At 44.0% G+C, this 22,292-nt stretch overlaps 1 protein-coding gene across 5 annotated transcripts in view; it reads right to left on the bottom strand.

The window, feature by feature from the left end:
• Positions 1-22,292, bottom strand: part of LOC115174451 (utrophin-like) — a 193,831-nt gene that overhangs the window by 16,315 nt on the left and 155,224 nt on the right. For all 5 annotated transcript variants that reach the window (XM_029732984.1, XM_029732980.1, XM_029732981.1 and 2 more), the window contains one exon: positions 109-270. In XM_029732984.1, coding sequence (XP_029588844.1) covers positions 109-270 — 162 coding nt within the window. The remainder of the gene's footprint in view (positions 1-108; positions 271-22,292) is intronic.

Below are 22,292 nucleotides of genomic sequence, written 5' to 3' on the forward strand. Positions count from 1 at the left end.
TGTGTGTGTGTGAACGTTTGTCTAGGGTAAAGAGAGAGCGAGAAGAGATGAGGAACTATGAGAAGAAGACACTGGACATCACTTTTGGTAAGACAACCTATCCCGTACCACTGCTCGTCCTCCAGACGCTGGATGATTCGCTCCAGCTCTCTCCGCTCCTCTCTCTCCACGCCCTGTAGGATCTGGGCAGGGCTCTGGGGCTGGCTGCAGGGAGACACCTCCCCTCCTAGGGTCTGGCAGTACTGCAGGATCAGAGCATGCTCATCATCCCTATGGGAGAGAGAAGAGAAACCAATCAATACTAATTAACTGCATGACTTTTACGGGTTATGTCTTGACTTGTTTTGAAATGTGTCTGTATGTCCTGACCTCCGTTTTTGGCATCTTACATTCAAACATTGAATCCTGATCTAGGATAACTTTTCAAAACATGACATTTTGCTTGCTCTAAAAGGATTTGGCTAAAAGCAAATCTACCCCAGTATGCTGTCTGTTGGATATAATGTTTTCATGTTTATATATTCACCTGCACATGTAAATGAGCTGTTAGCTAAATCTGACACAACACATCACCTCTCACATCTGAGACGTATGTTTTGATGTACATTGTCGCTGCATAAATAAACGTAATAAATAAATACAGTGCTTATTGTCGTTCTATAAGAGTTTCATTATATTAGATGCATTGTGTGACAGTGTACTCCACCTCGAACGAAGTTTAAGTTCAAAGAGCTTTGTTTATCTAAATAGTCTTTGGTAGTTCCATTACATGGGCTCAGTGGTTTTGACTTTAGCTTTGGCTACTGTTGTAGGACTGTACTGTATGGCTGGGAGCTAGATCCTCCCTGCAACACAGATCTGTCAATCTCCACCATCAGATAAACGCATGAGAGCGATAGAAAGGAGGGAGAGAGAAGGGGAGTAGGAGAAAGGAGACAGACAGGGAGAAAGAGTGCTTTCCTACACAACAGCAAGAGGAACTACCCCTCCCTACCTTCAGGCTATGCTCAAACGCAACTCCCGCTCAGCCCCTCTCAGCTACTTTACTTTAAAGTGTAGTTTGTATGTGATATGTGGTTGTCCCACCTAGCTATTTTAAGATTAACGCACTAACTGTAAATCGCTCTGGATAAGAGCGTCTGCTCAATTACTAAAATGTAAAAATGTAAAGAGAATGAAGGATGGGTCCACGTTTTTCTGTGTCATATTTGAATGATCTGAGATGCAGTAGCAGGTCTTCCTAAGCCACAGCTGTCACCTTCACTCAAACACCCACACCCACACAAACACACACAAATGCCCAGGGATTACAGGGATTAAACCACGACAAACCATCACACATGCATGGAGGGGTAGGATGAATCAGCCACCTGTCCATTACCACAGGAAGTGCCACACTGACACACTGCCACACTGACAGCCAGAGAGACTGTTTCCATTTGGCCAACGTGAAAGCAGTGGTTTTAATTGAAACTAGATGCCATGTTGGCTCTCCCAGGACACATTCGATCCATGCTTTCACAACTTCTATTGCTAATCCAATTCTCATTCTATGGCTTGGCTAGCTAGTTACAGTGCTTTCAGAAAGTATTCATACCCCTGGATTTATTCCAGAATTTGTTGTGTTACAGCCTGAAATCAAAATGGATTAAATTGTTGTTGTTTTTCACCCATCTACACACAATACCACAAATTGACAAATTGAAAACATCTTTGTAGACATTTTTGCAAATTAATTGAAAATGAAATACAGAAATACTGTATCTCATTTCTATAAGCATTCACACCCCTGAGTCAATACTTTGTAACAGCTGTGAGTCTTTCTGGGTGAGGCTTTCCACACCTGGATTGTGCAATATTTGGCCATTATTCTTTAAAAACATATTCAAGCTCTGTCAAATTGGTTGTTGAATATTGCTAGACAACCATTTTCAGGTCTTGCCATGGATTTTCAAGTAGATTTAAGTCAAAATTGTAAACCTGCCACTCAGGAACATTCACGGTCTTCTTGGTAAGCAACTCCAGTGTAGATTTGGCCTTGTGTTTTAGGTTATAGTCCTGCTGAAAGGTGAATTCATCTCCCAGTGTCTTATAGAAAGCACACAACCAGGTTTTCCTCTAGGATTTTGCCTGTGCTTAGCTCTACGCCATTTCTTTTTATCCTAAAAAACTCCTAGTACTTGCCGATGACAATCATACCCATAACACGATGCAAGCGCCACTAGGTTTGAAAATATGGAGATTGTTCCTCAGTAATGTGTTGTATTGGATTTGCCCCAAACATAACACTTTATATTCAGGACAAAAATGTAATTGCTTTGCCACATTTCTTGCAGTATTATATTAGTGCCTTGCTAAACACTATTATTGCACACAGAGTGAGTCCATTCAAATTATTATGTGACTTGGTTAAGCACATTTTTAATCCTGAACTTATTTAGGCTTGCTATAACAAAGGGGTTGAACACTAATTGACTCAAGACATTTCAGCTTATAATTTGTTTTCACAAAAAAAAATATAAAAACATAATTTCACTTTGATATTATGGGGTATTATTGTGTGTAGGCCAGTGACCAAAAAATCAACATTTAATCAAATTTTAAAATCAGGCTGTAACACATTTTTTTTACAAAAAACATCTGTAATGACTGTTGTTGTCAGTCTATGGCAAGGTCAGGGCCATGGCTTGGCGCATGTACCGCTAACTGTGTTGTTAGCATGGCTAGGCTAAGCAAACACCATCTGGCTAACACAGCGCCAAACTCCGAATGTACAACACCCAGGAGGCACATTACAGAACCCAGACACAGCATTCCATAAAGTCCCAAGTAGTCAGGTCCTCGTTAACATCACATGCATATTCAGAGTGTTTAGTAAATGAAAGAATTTGTGGACAAAGAATGCTTTGCTTCCTACAAATATTGAAATTTACATGGTTTTTAGAGTGAAGTACTTTGGAAAAAAGCAAAAGAAAACTGCAAGACTGAATAGGAGAAAAAACAAGCAACAAACAAAGAAGATAGGCTTTTGAAAAAAGTTACTATTTTTCATAAAATTGTAGTTATCTTAGCTAGCTGAATTGTTTACCAGTTGCTAAGCAGTTGCTAGGGACTCTTTTGGAAGAAGCTAGCTAGCTAACGAAGAATAACAAAGAATATCTAGTTAACAGAAGAAAAGAAAGAGAAAATCAGGACAGAAAAAAAAGGATATCAAAGTGAAACAGTTCTCTAAAGACACAAGAGACAATAATACAAGAAACAACATTTCTGTAGCTTGTCAACTATGTGTCTGTCTATCCCTGTTCTCTCCCCTCTGCACAGGCCATACAAATGCTTCACACCGCGTGGCCGCTGCCACTCTAACCTGGTGGTCCCAGCGCGCACGACCCACGTGGAGTTCCAGGTCTCCGGCAGCCTCTGGAACTGCCGGTCTGCGGCCAACAAGGCTGAGTTCATCTCAGCCTATGCTACCCTCCAGTCCCTAGACTTCCTGGCGCTGACGGAAACATGGATTACCACAGATAACACTGATACTCCTACTGCTCTCTCCTCGTCTGCCCACGTATTCTCGCATACCCCTAGAACATCGAGCCAGCGGGGTGGTCGCACTGGAATCCTCATCTCTCCCAAGTGGACATTCTCTCTTTCTCCCCTGACCCATCTGTCTATCTCCTCATTTGAATTCCATGCTGTCACAGTTACCAGCCCTTTCAAGCTTAACATCCTTATCATTTATCGCCCTCCAGGTTCCCTTGGAGAGTTCATCAATAAGATTGACGCCTTGATAAGTTCCTTTCCTGAGGATGGCTCACCTCTCACAGTTCTGGGTGAATTTAACCTCCCCACGTCTACCTTTGACTCATTCATCTCTGCCTCCTTCTTTCCACTCCTCTCCTCTTTTGACCTCACCCTCTCACCTTCCCCCCCTACTCACAAGGCAGGCAATACGCTTGACCTCATCTTTACTAGATGCTGTTCTTCCACTAATCTCATTGCAACTCCCCTCCAAATCTCCGACCACTACCTTGTATCCTTTTCCCTCTCGCTCTCATCCAACACTTCTCACTCTGCCCCTACTCGGATGGTATTGCGCCGTCCCAACCTTAGCTCTCTCTCTCCCGCTACTCTCTCCTCTTCCATCCTATCATCTCTTCCCTCTGCTCAAACCTTCTCCAACCTATCTCCTGATTCTGCCTCCTCAACCCTCCTCTCCTCCCTTTCTGCATCCTTTGATTTTCTCTGTCCCCTATCCTCCAGGCCGGCTCGGTCCTCCCCTCCTGCTCCGTGGCTCGACGACTCACTGCGAGCTCACAGAACAGGGCTCCGGGCAGCCGAGCGGAAATGGAGGAAAACTCGCCTCCCTGCGGACCTGGCATCCTTTCACTCCCTCCTCTCTACATTCTCCTCTTCTGTCTCTGCTGCTAAAGCCACTTTCTACCACTCTAAATTCCAAGCATCTGCCTCTAAGCCTAGGAAGCTCTTTGCTACCTTCTCCTCCCTCCTGAATCCTCCTCCCCCTCCTCCCTCTCTGCGGATGACTTCGTCAACCATTTTGAAAAGAAGGTTGACGATATCCGATCCTTGTTTACTAAGTCAAACGACACCGCTGGTCCTGCTCACACTGCCCTACCCTGTGCTTTGACCTCTTTCTCCCCTCTCTCTCCAGATGAAATCTCGCGTCTTGTGACGGCCTGCCGCCCAACAACCTGCCCACTTGACCTTATCCCCTCCTCTCTTCTCCAGACCATTTCCGGAGACCTCCCCTACCTCAACTCGCTCATCAACTCATCCTTGACCGCTGGCTACGTCCCTTCCGTCTTCAAGAGAGCGAGAGTTGCACCCCTTCTGAAAAAACCTAGACTCGATCCCTCCCATGTCAACAACTACAGACCAGTATCCCTTCTTTCTTTTCTCTCCAAAACTCTTGAACGTGCTGTCCTTGGCCAGCTCTCCTGCTATCTCTCTCAGAACGACCTTCTTGATCCTAATCAGTCAGGTTTCAAGACTGGGCATTCAACTGAGACTGCTCTTCTCTGTGTCACGGAGGCTCTCCGCACTGCTAAAGCTAACTCTCTCTCCTCTGCTCTCATCCTTCTAGACCTATCTGCTGCCTTTGATACTGTGAACCATCAGATCCTCCTCTCCACCCTCTCCGAGTTGGGCATCTCCGGCGCGGCCCACGCTTGGATTGCGTCCTACCTGACAGGTCGCTCCTACCAGGTGGCGAATCTGTCTCCGCACCACGCGCTCTCACCACTGGTGTCCCCCATGGCTCTGTTCTAGGCCCTCTCCTATTCTCGCTATACACCAAGTCACTTGGCTCTGTCATATCCTCACATGGTCTCTCCTATCATTGCTATGCAGATGACACACAATTCATCTTCTTCTTTCCCCCTTCTGATAACCAGGCGGCGAATCGCATCTCTGCATGTCTGGTAGACATATCAGTGTGGATGACGGATCACCACCTCAAGCTGAACCTCGGCAAGACGGAGCTGCTCTTCCTCCCGGGGAAGGACTGCCCGTTCCATGATCTCGCGACGCAGGAAGCGACGCAGGTCCTAATCCAGGCACTTGTCATCTCCTGTCTGGATTACTGCAACTCGCTGTTGGCTGGGCTCCCTGCCTGTGCCATTAAACCCCTACAACTCATCCAGAACGCCGCAGCCCGTCTGGTGTTCAACCTTCCCAAGTTCTCTCACGTCACCCCGCTCCTCCGCTCTCTCCACTGGCTTCCAGTTGAAGCTCGCATCCGCTACAAGACCATGGTGCTTGCCTACGGAGCTGTGAGGGGAACGGCACCTCCATACCTTCAGGCTCTGATCAGGCCCTACACCCAAACAAGGGCACTGCGTTCATCCACCTCTGGCCTGCTGGACCCCTACCTCTGAGGAAGCACGGTTCCCGCTCAGCCCAGTCCAAACTGTTCGCTGCTCTGGCACCCCAATGGTGGAACAAGCTCCCTCACAACGCCAGGACAGCGGAGTCAATCACCACCTTCCGGAGACACCTGAAACCCCACCTCTTTAAGGAATACCTGGGATAGGATAAAGTAATCCTTCTAACCCCCCCCCCCCCTTAAAAGATTTAGATGCACTATTGTAAAGTGGTTGTTCCACTGGATATCATAAGGTGAATGCACCAATTTGTAAGTCGCTCTGGATAAGAGCGTCTGCTAAATGACTTAAATGTAAATGTAAATGCTTCACAGGTAATTGCGGTTCTATTGTGTTCACAAGAAGGTGGAGTCCAAGTGGATTCATGGCCAAATATGGCTAAAAGGCACCGATGACAGGATAGAGTATTGGAAAGTTCAACAAGATGGGTAGGGAACTTGTTCGTCTGTGACCAAAATTGTCCCAAAAAATTGGCATAAATAAAATAAATATATATATCAGTTTTACTTTAGGACCAAAATGCTGACCGCGGCGCCATGCAGGTTGTAAAATAGTGGCGAAGAGATTTTCGATGTGCCGATTCCGTGGCACAAAACATCATTCATCAAAGATGGCGTAACAGTGCAGACGTGTTTGTCATTGTCCCGTGTAAATGTATTTATTTTTCGTCTTTTTTTGTATATATTTCAATCTCTTACATTTTTAAATTAAATATACCTTCTGGCAACCCGCTTCACCCAGTGTGATACGGATCTGCTATTTTTAGACCTTATAGCTAGAACCTCCATCAGCAGCTAGCCATCAGATGCTAACCAGCTAATTAGCTACTAGCTATTTAGTCATTGTTAGCCACTGCTAGCAGGCCTTTACCTTTAGCTCAGCCGCTTTTAGCCTGGATAATACCCGCCAGTCTGCACAGCGCTATATCAACCCTAAGCATACCGGACTGCTTTTCTCCACTACATCACCAGATTCCTGCCGTAACCTCTGGACCATTACTCCAGATCATCGCAGCTAGCTAGCTGCTACCGGGTGGCCTGCCCCGAAGCTAGCCTTGAGCCAGGCCCATCTCCCGGCCTGCTCAGTGGACCCTATGATCACTCGGCTCCTGGTGCCTCCTGGACTCATTTATCACGGTACTACATTTTATTTTGTTTATCTGTCAGCCCCAGCTTTGAGTTCAGGTCCTGTGAGTAGTTAACTGACCCTTTCTGCCCATTCATCACCATTTTACCTGTTGTTGTTGTCTTAGCTGATTAGCTGTTGTTGTCTTATCCGTTGTTGTCTTAGCTAGCTCTCCCAATCAACACACCTGTGATTGCTTTATGCCTCGCTTTATGTCTCTCTCTAATGTCAATATGCCTTGTATGCTGTTGTTTAGGGTAGTTATCAATGTTTTATTTTACTGCGGAGCCCCTAGCCCCACTCAACATGACTCAGATACCTCTTTTGTCCCACCTCCCATGCATGCGGTGACCTCACCTAGCATAACTAGTACCTCCAGAGATGCAACCTTTCTCATCGTCACTCAACGCCTTGGTTTACCTCCACTGTACCTGCACTCTACCATACCCCTGTCTGTATATTATGCCCTAAATCTATTCTACCGCGCCCAAAAATCTGTCCCCAACGCACTAGACAACCAGTTTTGATAGCCTTTAGCCGTACCCTCATCCTACCCCTCCTCTGTTCCTCGCGTGATGTGGAGGTTAACCCAGGCCCTGTGTGTCCGCCAAACCTGATGTCCTTGCCGTGTCTGAATCCTTGCTTAGGAAGGCCACCAAAAAGGCCACCAACTACAACATTTTCCATCAAGATAGAACTGCCAAAGGGGGAGGAGTTGCAATCTACTGCAGAGATAGCCTGCTTCTGTCATACTTTCCAGGTCTATGCCCAAATAGTTCGAGCTTCAAATTTTTTAAATTAATCTCTCCAGACATAAATCTCACACTGTTGCCATCTGTTATAGACCCCCCTCAGTTCCCAGCTGTGCCCTGGACACCACATGTGAATTGATTGCCCCCCATCTATCTTAAGAGTTCGTACTGTTAGGTGACCTAAACTGGGATACGCTTAACACCCCGGCCATCCTACAATCTAAGCAAGATGTCCTCAATCTCACACAAATTATCAAGGAACCCACCAGGTACAACCCTAAATCCGTAAACATGGGCACCCTCATAGATATTATCCTGACCCACTTGCCCTCCAAATACACCTCTGCTGTTTTCAATCAGGATCTCAGCGATCACTGCCTCATTGCCTGCATCCGTTATGGGTCTGCGATCAAATGACCACCCCTCATCACTGTCAAGCGCTCCCAAAAACACTTCTGCAAACAGGCCTTTCTAATCAACCTGGCCCGGGTATCCTGGAAGGATATTGACCTCATCCCGTCAGTACAGGATGCCTGGTTGTTCTTTAAAAGTAATTTCCTCATCATCTTAAATAAGCATGCCCCTTTCAAAAAATGTAGAACTAAGAACAGATATAGCCCTTGGTTCACTCCAGACCTGACTGCCCTCGACCAGCACAAAAACATCCTGTGGCGTACTGCAGTAACATCGAATAGTCCCCGTGATATGCAACTTTCAGGGAGGTCAGGAACCAATACACACAGACAGTTAGGAAAGCAACGGCTTTGTCAAACAGAAATTTGCCTCCTGCAACTCTAACTCCAAAATGTTCTGGGACACTGTAAAGTCCATGGAGAATAAGAGAACCTCCTCTCAGCTTCCCACTGCACTGAGGCTAGCAAACACTGTCACCACCGATAAATCCACAATAATCGAGAACAGCACAGGAAAAAAAAAATGTATGAAATTGTATGAAATGTATGCATTCACTACTGTAAGTCGCTCTGGATAAGAGCGTCTGCTAAATGACTAAATGTAATGTAAATGTAACTTCAATAAGCATTTCTCCACGGCTGGCCATGCTTTTCTCCTGGCTACCCCAACCCCAGCCAACAGCTCAGCACCCCCCGCAGCTTCTTGCCCAAGCCTCCCCAGCTTCTCCTTCACCCAAATCCAGATAGCAGATCTTCTGAAGAGCTGCAAAACCTGGACCCGTACAAATCAGCTGGGCTAGACAATCTGGACCCTCTTTCTAAAATCATCCGCCGCAATTGTTGCAACCCCTATTACTAGTCTGTTCAACCTCTCTTTCATATCGTCCGAGATTCCTAAAGATTGGAAAGCTGCCGCAGTCATCTTCAAAAGGGGGTGACACTCTATACCCAAACTGTTACAGACCTATATCCATCCTGCCCTGCCTTTCCAAAGTCTTCGAAAGTGAAGTTACCAAACAGGTCACTGACCATTTCAAATCACACTGTGCAATCTGGTTTCAGCCACACTCAAGGTACAAAACGATATCATAACCACGGTCGATAAAAGACAGTACAGTGCAGCCGTTTTCATCGACCTGGCCAAGGCTTTCGACTTTGTCAATCACCGTATTCTTATCGGCAGAATCAACAGACTAGGTTTCTCAAATGACTGCCTCGCCTGGTTCACCAACTACTTCTCAGATAGAGTTCAGTGTGTCAAATCGGAGGGTCTGTTGTCCGGACCTCTGGCAGTCTCTATGGGGGTACCACAGGGTTCAATTCTCGGGCCGACTCTTTTCTCTGTACATATCAATGACGTTGCTCTTGCTGCGGGTGATTCCTTGATCCACCTCTACACAGACAACACCATTCTGGATACATCTGGCCCTTCTTTGGACACTGTGTTAACAAACCTCCAAACGAGCTTCAATGCCATACAACACTTCTTCCGTGGCCTCCAACTGCTCTTAAACGCTAGTAAAACTAAATGCATGCTCTTCAACCGATCGCTGCCCACTTAGAATATGTGGACAGCTACAATTACCTATGGGTCTGGCTAGACTGTAAACTCTCCTCGCAGACTCATATTAAGCATCCTCGACTTTAGCGATGTCATTTACAAAATAGCCTCCAACACTCTACTCAGCAAACTGGATGCAGTCTATCACAGTGCCATCCGTTTTGTCACCAAAGCCCCATTTACCACCGCGACCTGTATGCTCTCGTCGGCTGGCCCTCGCTACATATTTGTCGCCAGACCCAGGTCAATAAGGTCTATATGGCTCCAGGTCATCTGTAAGTCTTTGCTATGTGAAGCTCTGCCTTATCTCAGCTCACTTATCTCAGCAGGTATACTGGCACCCCAATGGTGGAACAAGCTCCCTCACGACGCCAGGACAGCGTAGTCAATCACCACCTTCCGGAGACACCTGAAATCCCACCTCTTTAAGGAATACCTGGGATAGGATAAAGTAATCCTTCTAACCCCCCCTCCCCAAAAAATATATAGATGTACTATTGTAAAGTGGTTGTTCCACTGGATATCATAAGGTGAATGCACCAACTTGTAAGTCGCTCTGGATAAGAGCATCTGCTAAATGATGTAAATGTAAATGTAAATATATATCTCACTGGTCATCACCAAAGCCAACACCTCCTTTGACCGCCTTTCCTTCCAGTTCTCTGCTGCCAACGACTGGAACGAATTGCAAAAATTGCTGAAGTTGGAGACTTAAATCTCCCTCACTAACTTTAAGCATCAGCTATTTGAGCAGCTTACCGATCGCTGCAGCTGTACACAACCCATCTGTAAATAGCCCATCCAACTACCTACCCCATCCCAATATTTTTTTTATTTACTTTTTTTGCTCTTTTGCACACCAGTATTTGTACTTGCACATCATCTGCACATCTATCACTCGTGTTAATTTTCTAAAATGCAATTACTTCACTACTATGGCCTGTTTATTGCCTTACCTCCTTACACCATTTGGTCACACTGTATATAGATTTTTCTATTGTTATGGACTTTACTTTTGTTTATCCCATGTGTAACTCTGTATTGTTTTTGTCGCACTGCTTTGATTTATCTTGGCCAGGTCGCAGTTGTAAATGACAACTTGTTCTCAACTGGCCTACCTGGTTAAATAAAGGTGAAAAAAATAAAAATAAAATTTTAATTATACAAATTCTTGCCAAACAGAATGATATGCACAGTTGAAGTCAGAAGTTTACACACACCTTAGCCAAATACATTCAACTATGTTTTTCACAATTCCTGATATTCAATCCTTGTAAAAATTCCCTGTCTTAGGTCAGTTAGGATCACCACTTTATTTTAAGAATGTGAAAAGTCAGAATAATAGTAGAGAGAATGATTTATTTCAGCTTTTATTTCTTTCATCACATTCCCAGTGGGTCAGAAGTTTACATACACTCAATTAGTATTTGGTATCATTACCTACAAATTGTTTAACTTGGGTCAAACATTTCGGGTAGCCTTCCACAAGCTTCCCACAATAAGTTGGGTAATTTTTGGCCCATTCCTCCGGACAGAGCTGGTGTAACTGAGTCAGGTTTGTAGGCCTCCTTGCTCGCAGACGCTTTTTCAGTTCTGCCCACAAATATTCTATGGAATTGAGGTAAGGGCTTTGTGATGGCCACTCCAATACCTTGACTTTGTTGTCCTTAAGCCATTTTACCACAACTTTGGAAATATACTTGGGGTCATTGTCCATTTGGAAGACCCATTTGCGACCAAGCTTTAACATCCTGACTAATGTCTTGAGATGTTGCTTCAATATATACACATAATTTTTGTACCTCATGATGCTATCTATTTTGTGCACCAGTCCCTCCTGCAGTAAAGCACCCCCACAACATGATGCTGCCACCCCCGTGCTTCACGGTTGGGATGGTGTTCTTCAGCTTGCAAGTCTCCCCCTTTTTCCTCCAAACATAACAATGGTCATTATGGCCAAGTTGATGTTGTTGAGATTAAAAATATTCCTAGAGTGATTTATGCTGGTCAAGATGAATCGTGTGGTGAATGAAGAAAAGTGAACAGTCTATCTGTTCTTTTGTTTCTTGATATGGAATCTCTCCCTACTTAAGTGCAGTTGGGATATATAAACTATAGTCAGAGCATTTGTTCCAAGACCAGTGTAATCACTGTAAAGCTTTTGCACATGTCAAGTGTTTGCAGGAGTAAAAAGACTAGGTGTCCAAGTTGTGGAAAAGTGACCTGTTGCAATTGTGGCAGGAACCATGAAGCCACGTCTTTGAAGCCACTGTATAGCGATACGTCGGCTGAGTGGTCCCGTGGTGTTTATACTTGCATACTATTGTTTGTACAGATATACGTGGTACCTTCAGGCATTTGGAAATTGCTCCGAAGGATGAACCAGACTTGTGGAGGTCTACAATTTTTTTTTTTTAGGTCTTGGCTGATTTCTTTTGATTTTCCCATGATGTCAAGCAAAGAGGCACTGAGTTTGAAGGTAGGCCTTGAAATACACCCACAGGTAAACCTCCAATTGACTAAAATCATGTCAATTAGCCTATCAGAAGCTTCGAAAGCCATGATATAATTTTCTGGAATATTCCAAGCTGTTTAAAGGCACAATCAACTTAGTGTATGTAAACTTTCGGACCCACTGGAATTTTGATACAGTGAATTATTAGTGAAATAATCTGTCTGTAAACAATTGTTGGAAAACTTACTTGTGTCATTCACAAATTAGATGTCCTAACCGACTTGCCAAAATTATAGTTTGTTGACAAGACATTTGTGGAGTGGTTGAAAAACAAGTTTTAATGACTCCAACCTAAGTGTATGTAAACTTCCGACTTCAACTGTATATTGGGCATACAACCATCTAATTTCTGCAGATTTTGCTATGAAGAGACAATCATTAGAACACTTATTTTGGTATTGGCCCTATGTAACTTGGTTCTGGTCACAGATTCAGGAACTCATCTGAAATGAATCCTACAAATAGCACTGTTGGGAAATTTCGAAAACCACAGTCAATCAATCAACAACATAATAATACTTTCAGTAAAAAAGACTTATATTTAACTTAAAATCTGTAGATACTATGTGTTTAGACAGGTTCAGAATGTATGTGCAACATAACAGCAGAGTTGTTATATGGCACATGGAAATCATAAGAGGGCGGTTTACAGAAATAGGTGTAGTTGGAGTGAGAGTAGATGAGGAGTGGGTTTATAAGCTCATGTGCTCTATATTAGTTATGACTGAAAACATGATGTATAATTTACTATCTAGATATAATGCATTTCAAAATACCAAATTACTTTAATCTTGCTATGTAACTAGTGTATTATTTATTGCTGTAATTTTTTAAAACAAAATATATGTAAAATGTGTGTAAAATGTACATGTAAGAAAAAAATAAAAAATGATGTTTATTTTTGTTCTCTGAAGAGTAGGGGTGGTGGTTGGGCCCAAAAAATGTAATCATAAATAAAGTTAAACAAGAGCCAAGAAATGTTACTGAATACTGTAGCCATACATGCATTCAAGTTCTCCATGATATTCAGTACTAGAGGAAGTGAGTCCAACTTGTCAGTCAGTGCAATCAATGACTGTCTGCCTCAAGGCTAAGGGCTGTGATGTTGTGTAGGAATCGAATGAGCTATGATGGTATAAATGTACTATGAATCTATGAAGGTATGAAATTCTATTCTTCCTCTCTGTACGGTGTGATTAATGCTTCCATTAGTGCTCACTCCACTGTATAGTAGAGCTTCACATGTGAACGTACACACCCATGCATCCATGAACGCACACAGACACACTCTCACACACACACGCCTGACATACTCCCCTCTCATTTCAAAGACAGTTATCTATCAATCTTCTTTCTGTTATAGAATGAGTGCCATGCCTGAAATCACTGAGACATAGATAATGACATAAGAGCTAGGAAGAGAATGGAGCTAAATCTCTCCAGGACATGTTTACAAGGAACACATCTAGCCATTATATACAGTTGAAGTCGGAAGTTTACATACACCTTAGCCAAATACATGTTGCCACCCTGTGCTTCACGGTTGGGATGGTGTTCTTCGACTTGCAAGCCTCCCCCTTTTTCCTCCAAACATAAGGATGGTCATTATGGCCAAACAGTTCTATTTTTGTTTCATCAGACCAGAGGACATTTCTCCAAAAAGTACGATCTTTGTCCCCATGTGCAGTTGCAAACCGTAGTCTGGCTTTTTTATGGCGGTTTTGGAGCAGTGGCTTCTTCCTTGCTGAGCGGCCTTTTAGGTTATGTTGATATAGGACTCGTTTTACTGTGGATATAGATACTTTTGTACCTGTTTCCTCCAGCATCTTCACAAGGTCCTTTGCTCTTGTTCTGGGATTGATTTGCACTTTTCGCACCAAAGTACCTTCATCTCTAGGAGACAGAACACGTCTCCATCCTGAGCAGTATGACGGCTGTGTGGTCCCATGGTGTTTATACTTGCGTGCTATTGTTTGTACGGATGAACGTGGTACCTTTAGGCTTTTGGAAATTGCTCCCAAGGATGAACCAGACTTGTGGAGGTCTACAATGTCTTTTCTGAGGTCTTGGCTGATTTATTTTTATTTTCCCATGATGTCAAGCAAAGAGACACTGAGTTTGAAGGTAGGCCTTGAAATACATCCACAGGTACACCTCCAATTGACCCAAATTATGTCAATTAGCCTATCAGAAGCTTCTAAAGACATGATATCATTTTCTGGAATTTTCCAAGCTGTTTAAGGCACAGTCAACTTAGTGACCCACTGGAATTGTGGTACAGTGAATTATAAGTGAAATAATCTTTCTGTAAACAATTGTTGGAAAAATAATTGGTGTCATGCACAAAGTAGATGTCTTAACCGACTTGCAAAAAACTATAGTTTGTTAAAACCTGTCTGGGCTAGGGGGCAGTATTTTCATGGCTGGATGAAAAACATACCCAATTTAAACAGGTTACTACCTTGGCCCAGAAACTAGAATATGCATATTATTAGTAGATTTGGATGGAAAACACTCTGAAGTTTCTAAAACTGTTTGAATGGTGTCTGTGTATAACAGAACTCATATGGCAGGCAAAAACCTGAGAAAAATTCAAGCAGGAAGTGGAAAGTCTGAGAATTGTAGTTCTTCTTTTGATTCTCTATCGAAGCTACAGTGTCTGTGGGGTAAAGTTGCACTTCCTAAGGCTTCCATTGGCTGTCTAAAGCCTTCAGAAAGTGGTTTGAGCATTTTCCTGTCACTGGGCAGATAATAGGAGCTCAGCTACTGAGTGGTCTGCCTGGCAACAAAGGATTGGATATGCTCAGTCCCGCGAGCCCGCCCCTCCTTCTTTTTCTCCTTGAATGAATATGCTATTGTCCGGTTGGAATATTATCGCAATTCTACGTTAAAAATACCATAAAGATTGATTTTAAACAGCGTTTGACATGCTTCTAAGTACGGTAATGGAACATTTTGACTTTTCGTTTCTCGTTCCGCGCTCGCCTGTTATGCCTTTGGATAAGTGATCTGTACGCACGAACAAAACAGAGGTATTTGTACATAAATATGGATTATTTCGAACAAAAACAACATTTCTTGTGGAAGTAGCAGTCCTGGGAGTGCATTTTGATGAAGATCTGCAAAGGTAAGAGATTATTTCTAATACTAATTCTGAGTTTAGGTTGTCCCGAACTTGGCGGGTGTCTGAATAGCTCACCGTGATGGCTGAGCTATGTACTCAGAATATTGCAAAATGTGCTTTCTCCGTAAAGCTATTTTAAAATCTGACACGGCGGTTGCATCCAGGAGTAGTCTATCTATAATTCTTAAAATAATTGTTATATATTTTGTCCAGGTTTATGATGAGTATTTTTGTAAATTGATGTGCACATTCACCGGGCGTTTTGGTGGGAATACATTTTCTGAACATCACGTGCCAATGTAAAAAGCTGTTTTTGGATATAAATATGAACTTTATCGAACAAAACATACATGTATTGTGTAACATAATGTCCTAGGAGTGTCATCTGATGAAGATTGTCAAAGGTTACTGCTTCATTTAGCTGTGTTTTGGGTTTTATTGACACATGTCCTTGCTTGGAAAATGGCTGTGTGATTATTTTTGTCTATGTACTCTCCTAACATAATCTAATGTTTTGCTTTCGCTGTAAAGCCTTTTTGAAATCGGACAATGTGGTTAGATTAACGAGAAGTTTATCTTTCAAATGGTGTACAACAGTTGCATGTTTGAGAAAGTTGAATTATGACATATTGTTTTTGAATTATCCGTCCTGATATTTCACTGGCTGTGTCCCACAGGTGGGACGCTATAGAAGTTAACAAGAAATTTGTGGAGTGGTTGAAAAACAAGTTTTAATGACTCCAACCTAAGTGTATGTACACTTCTGACTTCAACTGTATATATATATATGATATGGGGAGGGAATATGGAACAGGAAGGAGAGCTGTGTGAGAAGATGCTCATATAGGGCCAGGGTGAAACCTTGACTGCACTGTGAGTGACCAATTAAATAGTGAGAGAGAGACAGAGAGAGAGAGACAGAGAAACAGAGTGTGTGGGTGAGAGAGAGAGAGAGAGAGAGAATGGGCGTGAGAGGGAGAATACGAGACAGAAAGAGAATACAAGACGGAGAGTGAATGCGAGAAAGGAAGAGATCATGTTATGTATAGTTGGGGTTAGAGAAGGACAGTGTGGTTGTCACGCCTGCTCCCGCTCTCCCTTTCTGGCACTCGAGGGCGCCAGGCTGCCCTTCATTACGCACACCTGTCACCTTCATTATGCGCATTAGCTCTCACTGGACTCACCTGGACTCCTTCCCCTGCCCAGACGCTGTTCCCGTTCTGTTTCAAGTTCGTTGTTTTTGAAATATTCTCCCTGTACCTGCTTCCCATCTCCAGCGCTGTTCCTTACAGAACGCTGACACCACTATACGAAGCATCAAGGAGGTCTTTGTTTTTTGGTTGGTGACGTCGGGTCCAGGTGTCGTCGCTGATGAAACCGGGGGTGCCTCAGCTAGCTCGTCGGGTTTCCACGCCTTAGCTGGCTCAAGAGGTCTTCTTGCCTCGGTGGGCTCGGCAGGCACCCACCCCACGTCATGCTTGAAGGGCACCTGGCTGCCCTTCATTATGCACACCTGTCACCTTCATTACCTACAGCTGTACAATATTGGACTCATCTGGACTCCATTACCTTGTTGATTACACTCTCTATAACTGTCTGCTCCTCCGTTTGTTCCCGTGTCAGCTTTAATGTTGCTATGTGTTCATGTCCAGACGCTGTTTCTGTCCTGTTCCATGTCCATTGCTAATTAAATGTTCTCCCTGTACCTGTTTCTCGTCTACCAGCGTTGATCCTTACAGTGGTAGGTTAGAATTTTGCCAGCTTTACTGCAACAATGTGTTCAGGGCTCTGTGCCTAGAACTTCACAAAGCACAGGCATCCCAATGAAGCTGAGTGACCAAATTAGGCCGAGAACTCTTTCATGCCATACTTCAGATGAGATTTCAAGCCTTTTCTCTACTGGGACCGGTGCTATGGAGTCGGTTGTGTGGAGGTTTGAGGGGGAGGGAGGGGGGGGGGTCATCAAATGGTTAATTTCAGGGGATTTTTGTGTAGTTTTTCTCTGTGATGCAAAGTGGGTAAATTGAGTTCAGAGTTGAATGAGAAGCCTGGTTTAAGCCCAAAGGTAAAGTCTGATTTTACTAGCCAAATCAGTTGGTGTCTGAGAGCGGACTTGATAGAAGGAGAAAAGGAAGGAAGAAGGGAGGGACAGAGCGAGTGCGAGGGAGAGCGAGAGAAACATATGAAGAAAAAGGAAGAGTCACATAGGGAGAAGGTTAGAAAGAGAGGGATTGAAAGACTGGGGAGAAGGAGACAAAGAAGAGAGGAAGGGCAGGCAGAATCCTGGCACCTTGGTAGTTAACAGCAGCATCAATGACAACACTGAGGCTTGGCTGGGGATAACACAAAATAAGCAGCTCTCTGGCTTACCTGGACACAAATGCATAGCACAACAACAAACACATACACACAATTAAAGACGTATATGTGTGTGTGTGTATAACTGAGCATTCTAAGACACCGGTGGTGTTGGAGAGATGAAGACCTCTCTAAAGATCAAGTGTAGGTGGAACAGACCTAGATATGACTCTGAAATAAAATCTTGAAATCATAAAGCGTGACATAAAAGGGAATCAGAATTAATCCTTAGCGGAGTACAAACTGAACTCAGTGTTAAGCCTGGCCGCCGTCCAAACGCATCACACAAGCAAAGTGATTTTTTGATTTGGGAAATGTGGCTGCGCTCAGATCAGCTTAGACAGGATTTACGGGTGTTAACACGTTTGTCCACAGATTCCAGGCACTTAATCCTTTTAAAGGAAGCATCGCTAATTTGCCTGTTAAAACTGACACAGGGCGTAGTGTGACATTAGATATAGCGCTGCATTTAGCAGTCTTGGAGTTAAAACAAAATTAGGAGAACATTGACAAATTTTATCCTCATCCCAAAACGTCTGACATACTTTGCCATTTAGCATTACCTTTAAAAAAATACAATAAAATGTATTTTTATAAATGTGTAGAGGGGGAAATCAACTAGTGAATGGTGGAAAAAAATCTATATTTACATATCAGGATATAATTTGACAATATATCCTATTGTATCGTTTTGACAATATCACAATATAACTTTTGCGCTAGTTCGCTGTACCTGCACCAAAACTCTGTATTTTTCCTTCATCGCTTGTTCTCCATCTTCTTTTTCAATAGGGAGACAATTTGTTTTCAGCACTTCTATTTCCATGACTGATCAAAACTAATTTTCTCCTGGCTCTCTCTTGTCCCTCTGCAGCGACGTATGGTGAGCAATATGTTCGAAACATCAAATCGCAATAAAATCGCAGTATTGAATCACAATACATATAGAATCGCGAGAACAGCAATACATATCGTATCGACACCTAAGTATAGTGATCATATCGTATCATGAGGGCCTTGGCAATTCCCTGCCCTAGAATCTACTTGAGAAAATAAGTGTCAAAACATGATGAAAGTAAGCTATATAATGGTATATTACCTGAGCAGAAAGGTGTAAAAAAATCCTTACAGTTGGTGTACTTACTGAGCTGATGAGACGATAAGTAGTTTGAGCCTGGAGGCTGTTTTTACTCTGCTACCTCTAATGGAGCTATCACATTAACCTTCCTCATCCTCATAATCATCATCCTTCACCTATCACTTCTGTCTGGCCCTGTAAAAAAATTAAATCTCTATCCATCCGTCTTTTCCTCCCTCTTTCCACTCATCGATCCGAAGCAGAAAACGTTGTTAGGTAGGGTGTAATCAGAGCAAAAAGCATGTTCAGGCCGTTACTGTGGTGAAACAGTACTTTGGGGTGTCTCGAGCACAGCTGTTTTAAAATCAAGTTTTTTAGCAGAGAGGGCAGGCGGACAGAGGGAGGTGTGTGGGCAGATGGCTGAAAGGAACACAAACACACGTGAGTATGGACACGCACAAAATCAAATTGTATTTGTCACATGCTTCGTAAACAACAAGGTGTAGACTAACAGTGAACTACTTACTTACAGGTCCTTTTCCAATAACGCAGAGTTAAGATAAAGAGGGCTTATCACTGAAAACGATGAGACGGCCTATAGGGAGGAGGTCAGAGAACTGGCAGTGTGGTGCCAGAACAACAACCTCTCCCTCAATGTGAGCAACACAAAGGACCTGATTGTGGACAACAGGAAAAGGACGGCCGAACAGGCCCCCAGTTACATCGATTGGGCTGTAGTGGAGCGGGTCGAGAGTTTCATGTTCCTTGGTGTCCACATCACCAACGAACTATCATGGTCCAAACATACCAAGACAGTTGTGAAGAAGGCACAACAAAACCTTTTCCCCCTCAGGAGATTGAAAAGATTTTGCATGGGTCCCCAGACCCTCAAAAGGTTCTACAGCTGCACCATAGAGAGCATCCTGACCGGTTGCATCACCGCCTGGTATGGCAACTGCTCGGCATCTGACTGTAAGGCGCTACAGAGGGTAGTGCGAACGGCCCAGTACATCACTGGGGCCAAGCTCCCTGCCATCCAGGACCTATACAATAGGTGGTGTCAGAGGAAAGCCCATAAAATTGTCAGAGACTCCAGTCACCCAAGTTATAGACTGTTTTCTCTGCAACCACATGGCAAGCGATACTGGAGCGCCAAGACTAGGACCAAAAGGCTCCTCAACACCTTCTACCCCCAAGCCATAAGACTGCTGAACAATTAATAAAATCGTCACCAGACAATTTACATTGCCCCCCCCCCTTTTGTACACTGCTGCTACTCTCTGTTTATTATCACTGCATAGTCACTTCACCCCTACCTACATGTACAAATTACCTCAAATTACCCCGCACATTGACTCGATACCAGTGCCCCCTGTATTTAGCCTCGCTACTGTTATTCTTATTGTGTTGCGTTTTATTATTACTTTTTATTTTAGTCTACTTGCAAATATTTTCTTAACTCTTCTTGAACTGCACTGTTGGTTAAGGGCTTGTAAGTAAGCATTTCACGGTAAAGTCTACACTTGTTGTTTTCAGCGCATGTGACAGCATTTGATTTGAAGATACAAAATAAAATTGTAAAAAATCTCTAGTGGCATAAGGGATAATTACACAATGAATAACAATAACGAGTTAAAGTAACATGGCTATATACAGGGAGTACCAGTACCGAGTCGATGTGTAGGGGTACAAGGTAATTGAGGTAGCTACGTACATACTGTATAGGTAGAGGTAAAGTGACTAGGTAACAGGATAGAAAATAGACAGTAGCAGCCGTGTATGTGGTGAGTGTGAATGTCGGTGAGTGTGTGTGTCATCAGTATGCATGTGTGCGTGTGCTATGTGTGTGTGTGTGTGTGTGCGTCCAGTGTGTGTGCATAGAGTCAGTGCAAGAAAGGGTCAATGCAGGTAGTCCGGGTAGCCATTTGATCAGCTACTTAGCAGTCTTGTTTAGCAGTCTTATGGCCTGGGGTAGAAGCTGCTTAGGATCCTGTTGGTCTCAGACTTGGCGCTCCGGTACCGCTTGCCGTTCGGTAACAGAGAGAACAGTCTACGGCTTGGGTGGCTGGAGGCTTTGACAATTTTTTGGGCCTTCCTCTGACACCACCTGGTGTAGAGGTCCTGGATGGCAGGGAGCTGGGCCCAAATGATGTACTGAGCCGTCCTCACCACCCTCTGTAGTGCCTTGCGGTCAAATGCCTTGCAGCTGCCTTATGAAGCAGAGGCCGAGCAGTTGCCATACCAGCCCGTGATGCAACCAGTCAAGATGCTCTCAATGGTGCAGCTGTAGAACGTTTTGAGGATCTGAGGGCCAATGCCATATCTTGTCAACCTCCTGAGGGGGAAGAGGTGCTTACGTGCTCTCTTCACAACTGTGTGGGTTTGTCTGGACCATGTTCATTTCTTAGTGATAAGGACACAGAGGAACTTAAAGCTCTCGATCCACTTCACTACAGCCCCATCGATGTGTATCGGGGTGTGCTCGCCCTGCCATTTCCTGTAGTCCACGATCAACTGCTTTGTCTTACTGACTTTGAGGAAGAGGTTGTTGTCCTGGCACCACACTGCCAGGTCTCTGACCTCCTCCCTATAGGCTGCTTCATTGTCATCGGTCATCAGTCTTACCACCGTCGTGTTGTCAGCAAACTTGATGATGGTGTTAGAGTCGTGCGCGGCCACGCAGTCGTGGGTGAACAGGGAGTACAGAAGGGGACCAAACACACCCCTCAGGGACCCCCGTGTTGATGGTCAGCGTGGTGGATGTGTTGTTACCTACCCTCGCCAGGATCCAGTTGCATATGGAGGTGTTCAGACCCAGGGTCCTGAGCTTGGTGATGAGCTTGGAGTCGGACTATGGTTTTGAATGCTGAGCTGTAGTCAATGAACAGCATTTTTACATAGGTATTCCTTTTGTCCAGGTAGATGAGGGCAGAGTGGGGTGCAATAGTGATTGCGTCATTTGTTCATCTCTTGGGGCGATATGCGAAGTGGACAGAGCCATGACCAGCCTTTCAAGGCATTTCATGGATATACAGTGCTCGCTCTTCTTCCATTTTTCTGTCCCTCTCTTTTCCCTCTTCAATCTGTCTATCATGATCACCGTGTTCCTGATTATATTTCTCTCTTACGCAGTTGTCTCCCGCTCCCTCAAACACACCTGATGCTCCTTCGTGTGTGGATTGATTTTTGCCAACGTGTCCTCACTGAAAACCATTTCCAAATCCCACATGTGCTTCAGTAAACACACACGTGCACACATGCAGATCATCTGAGTGATATCTGCAGACTTCAGCTCTGCTTCTCCCTCTTATCAGAGCAGGTTGAGGGATCATCACATTCTAACCCCCCTCTAAACACAGGATCATAGCGACAGAGGGTGTACAGAGAGCTGTGTGTGTGTATGTGTGTGTGACCTCAGAGAGCGTCAGAGCTCAGAGAACTCATTCCCCCGATAAGAATCTCAGTTGGG

The sequence above is a fragment of the Salmo trutta genome, chromosome 35 (assembly GCF_901001165.1).
Source record: "Salmo trutta chromosome 35, fSalTru1.1, whole genome shotgun sequence".
Taxonomy (NCBI): domain Eukaryota; kingdom Metazoa; phylum Chordata; class Actinopteri; order Salmoniformes; family Salmonidae; genus Salmo; species Salmo trutta.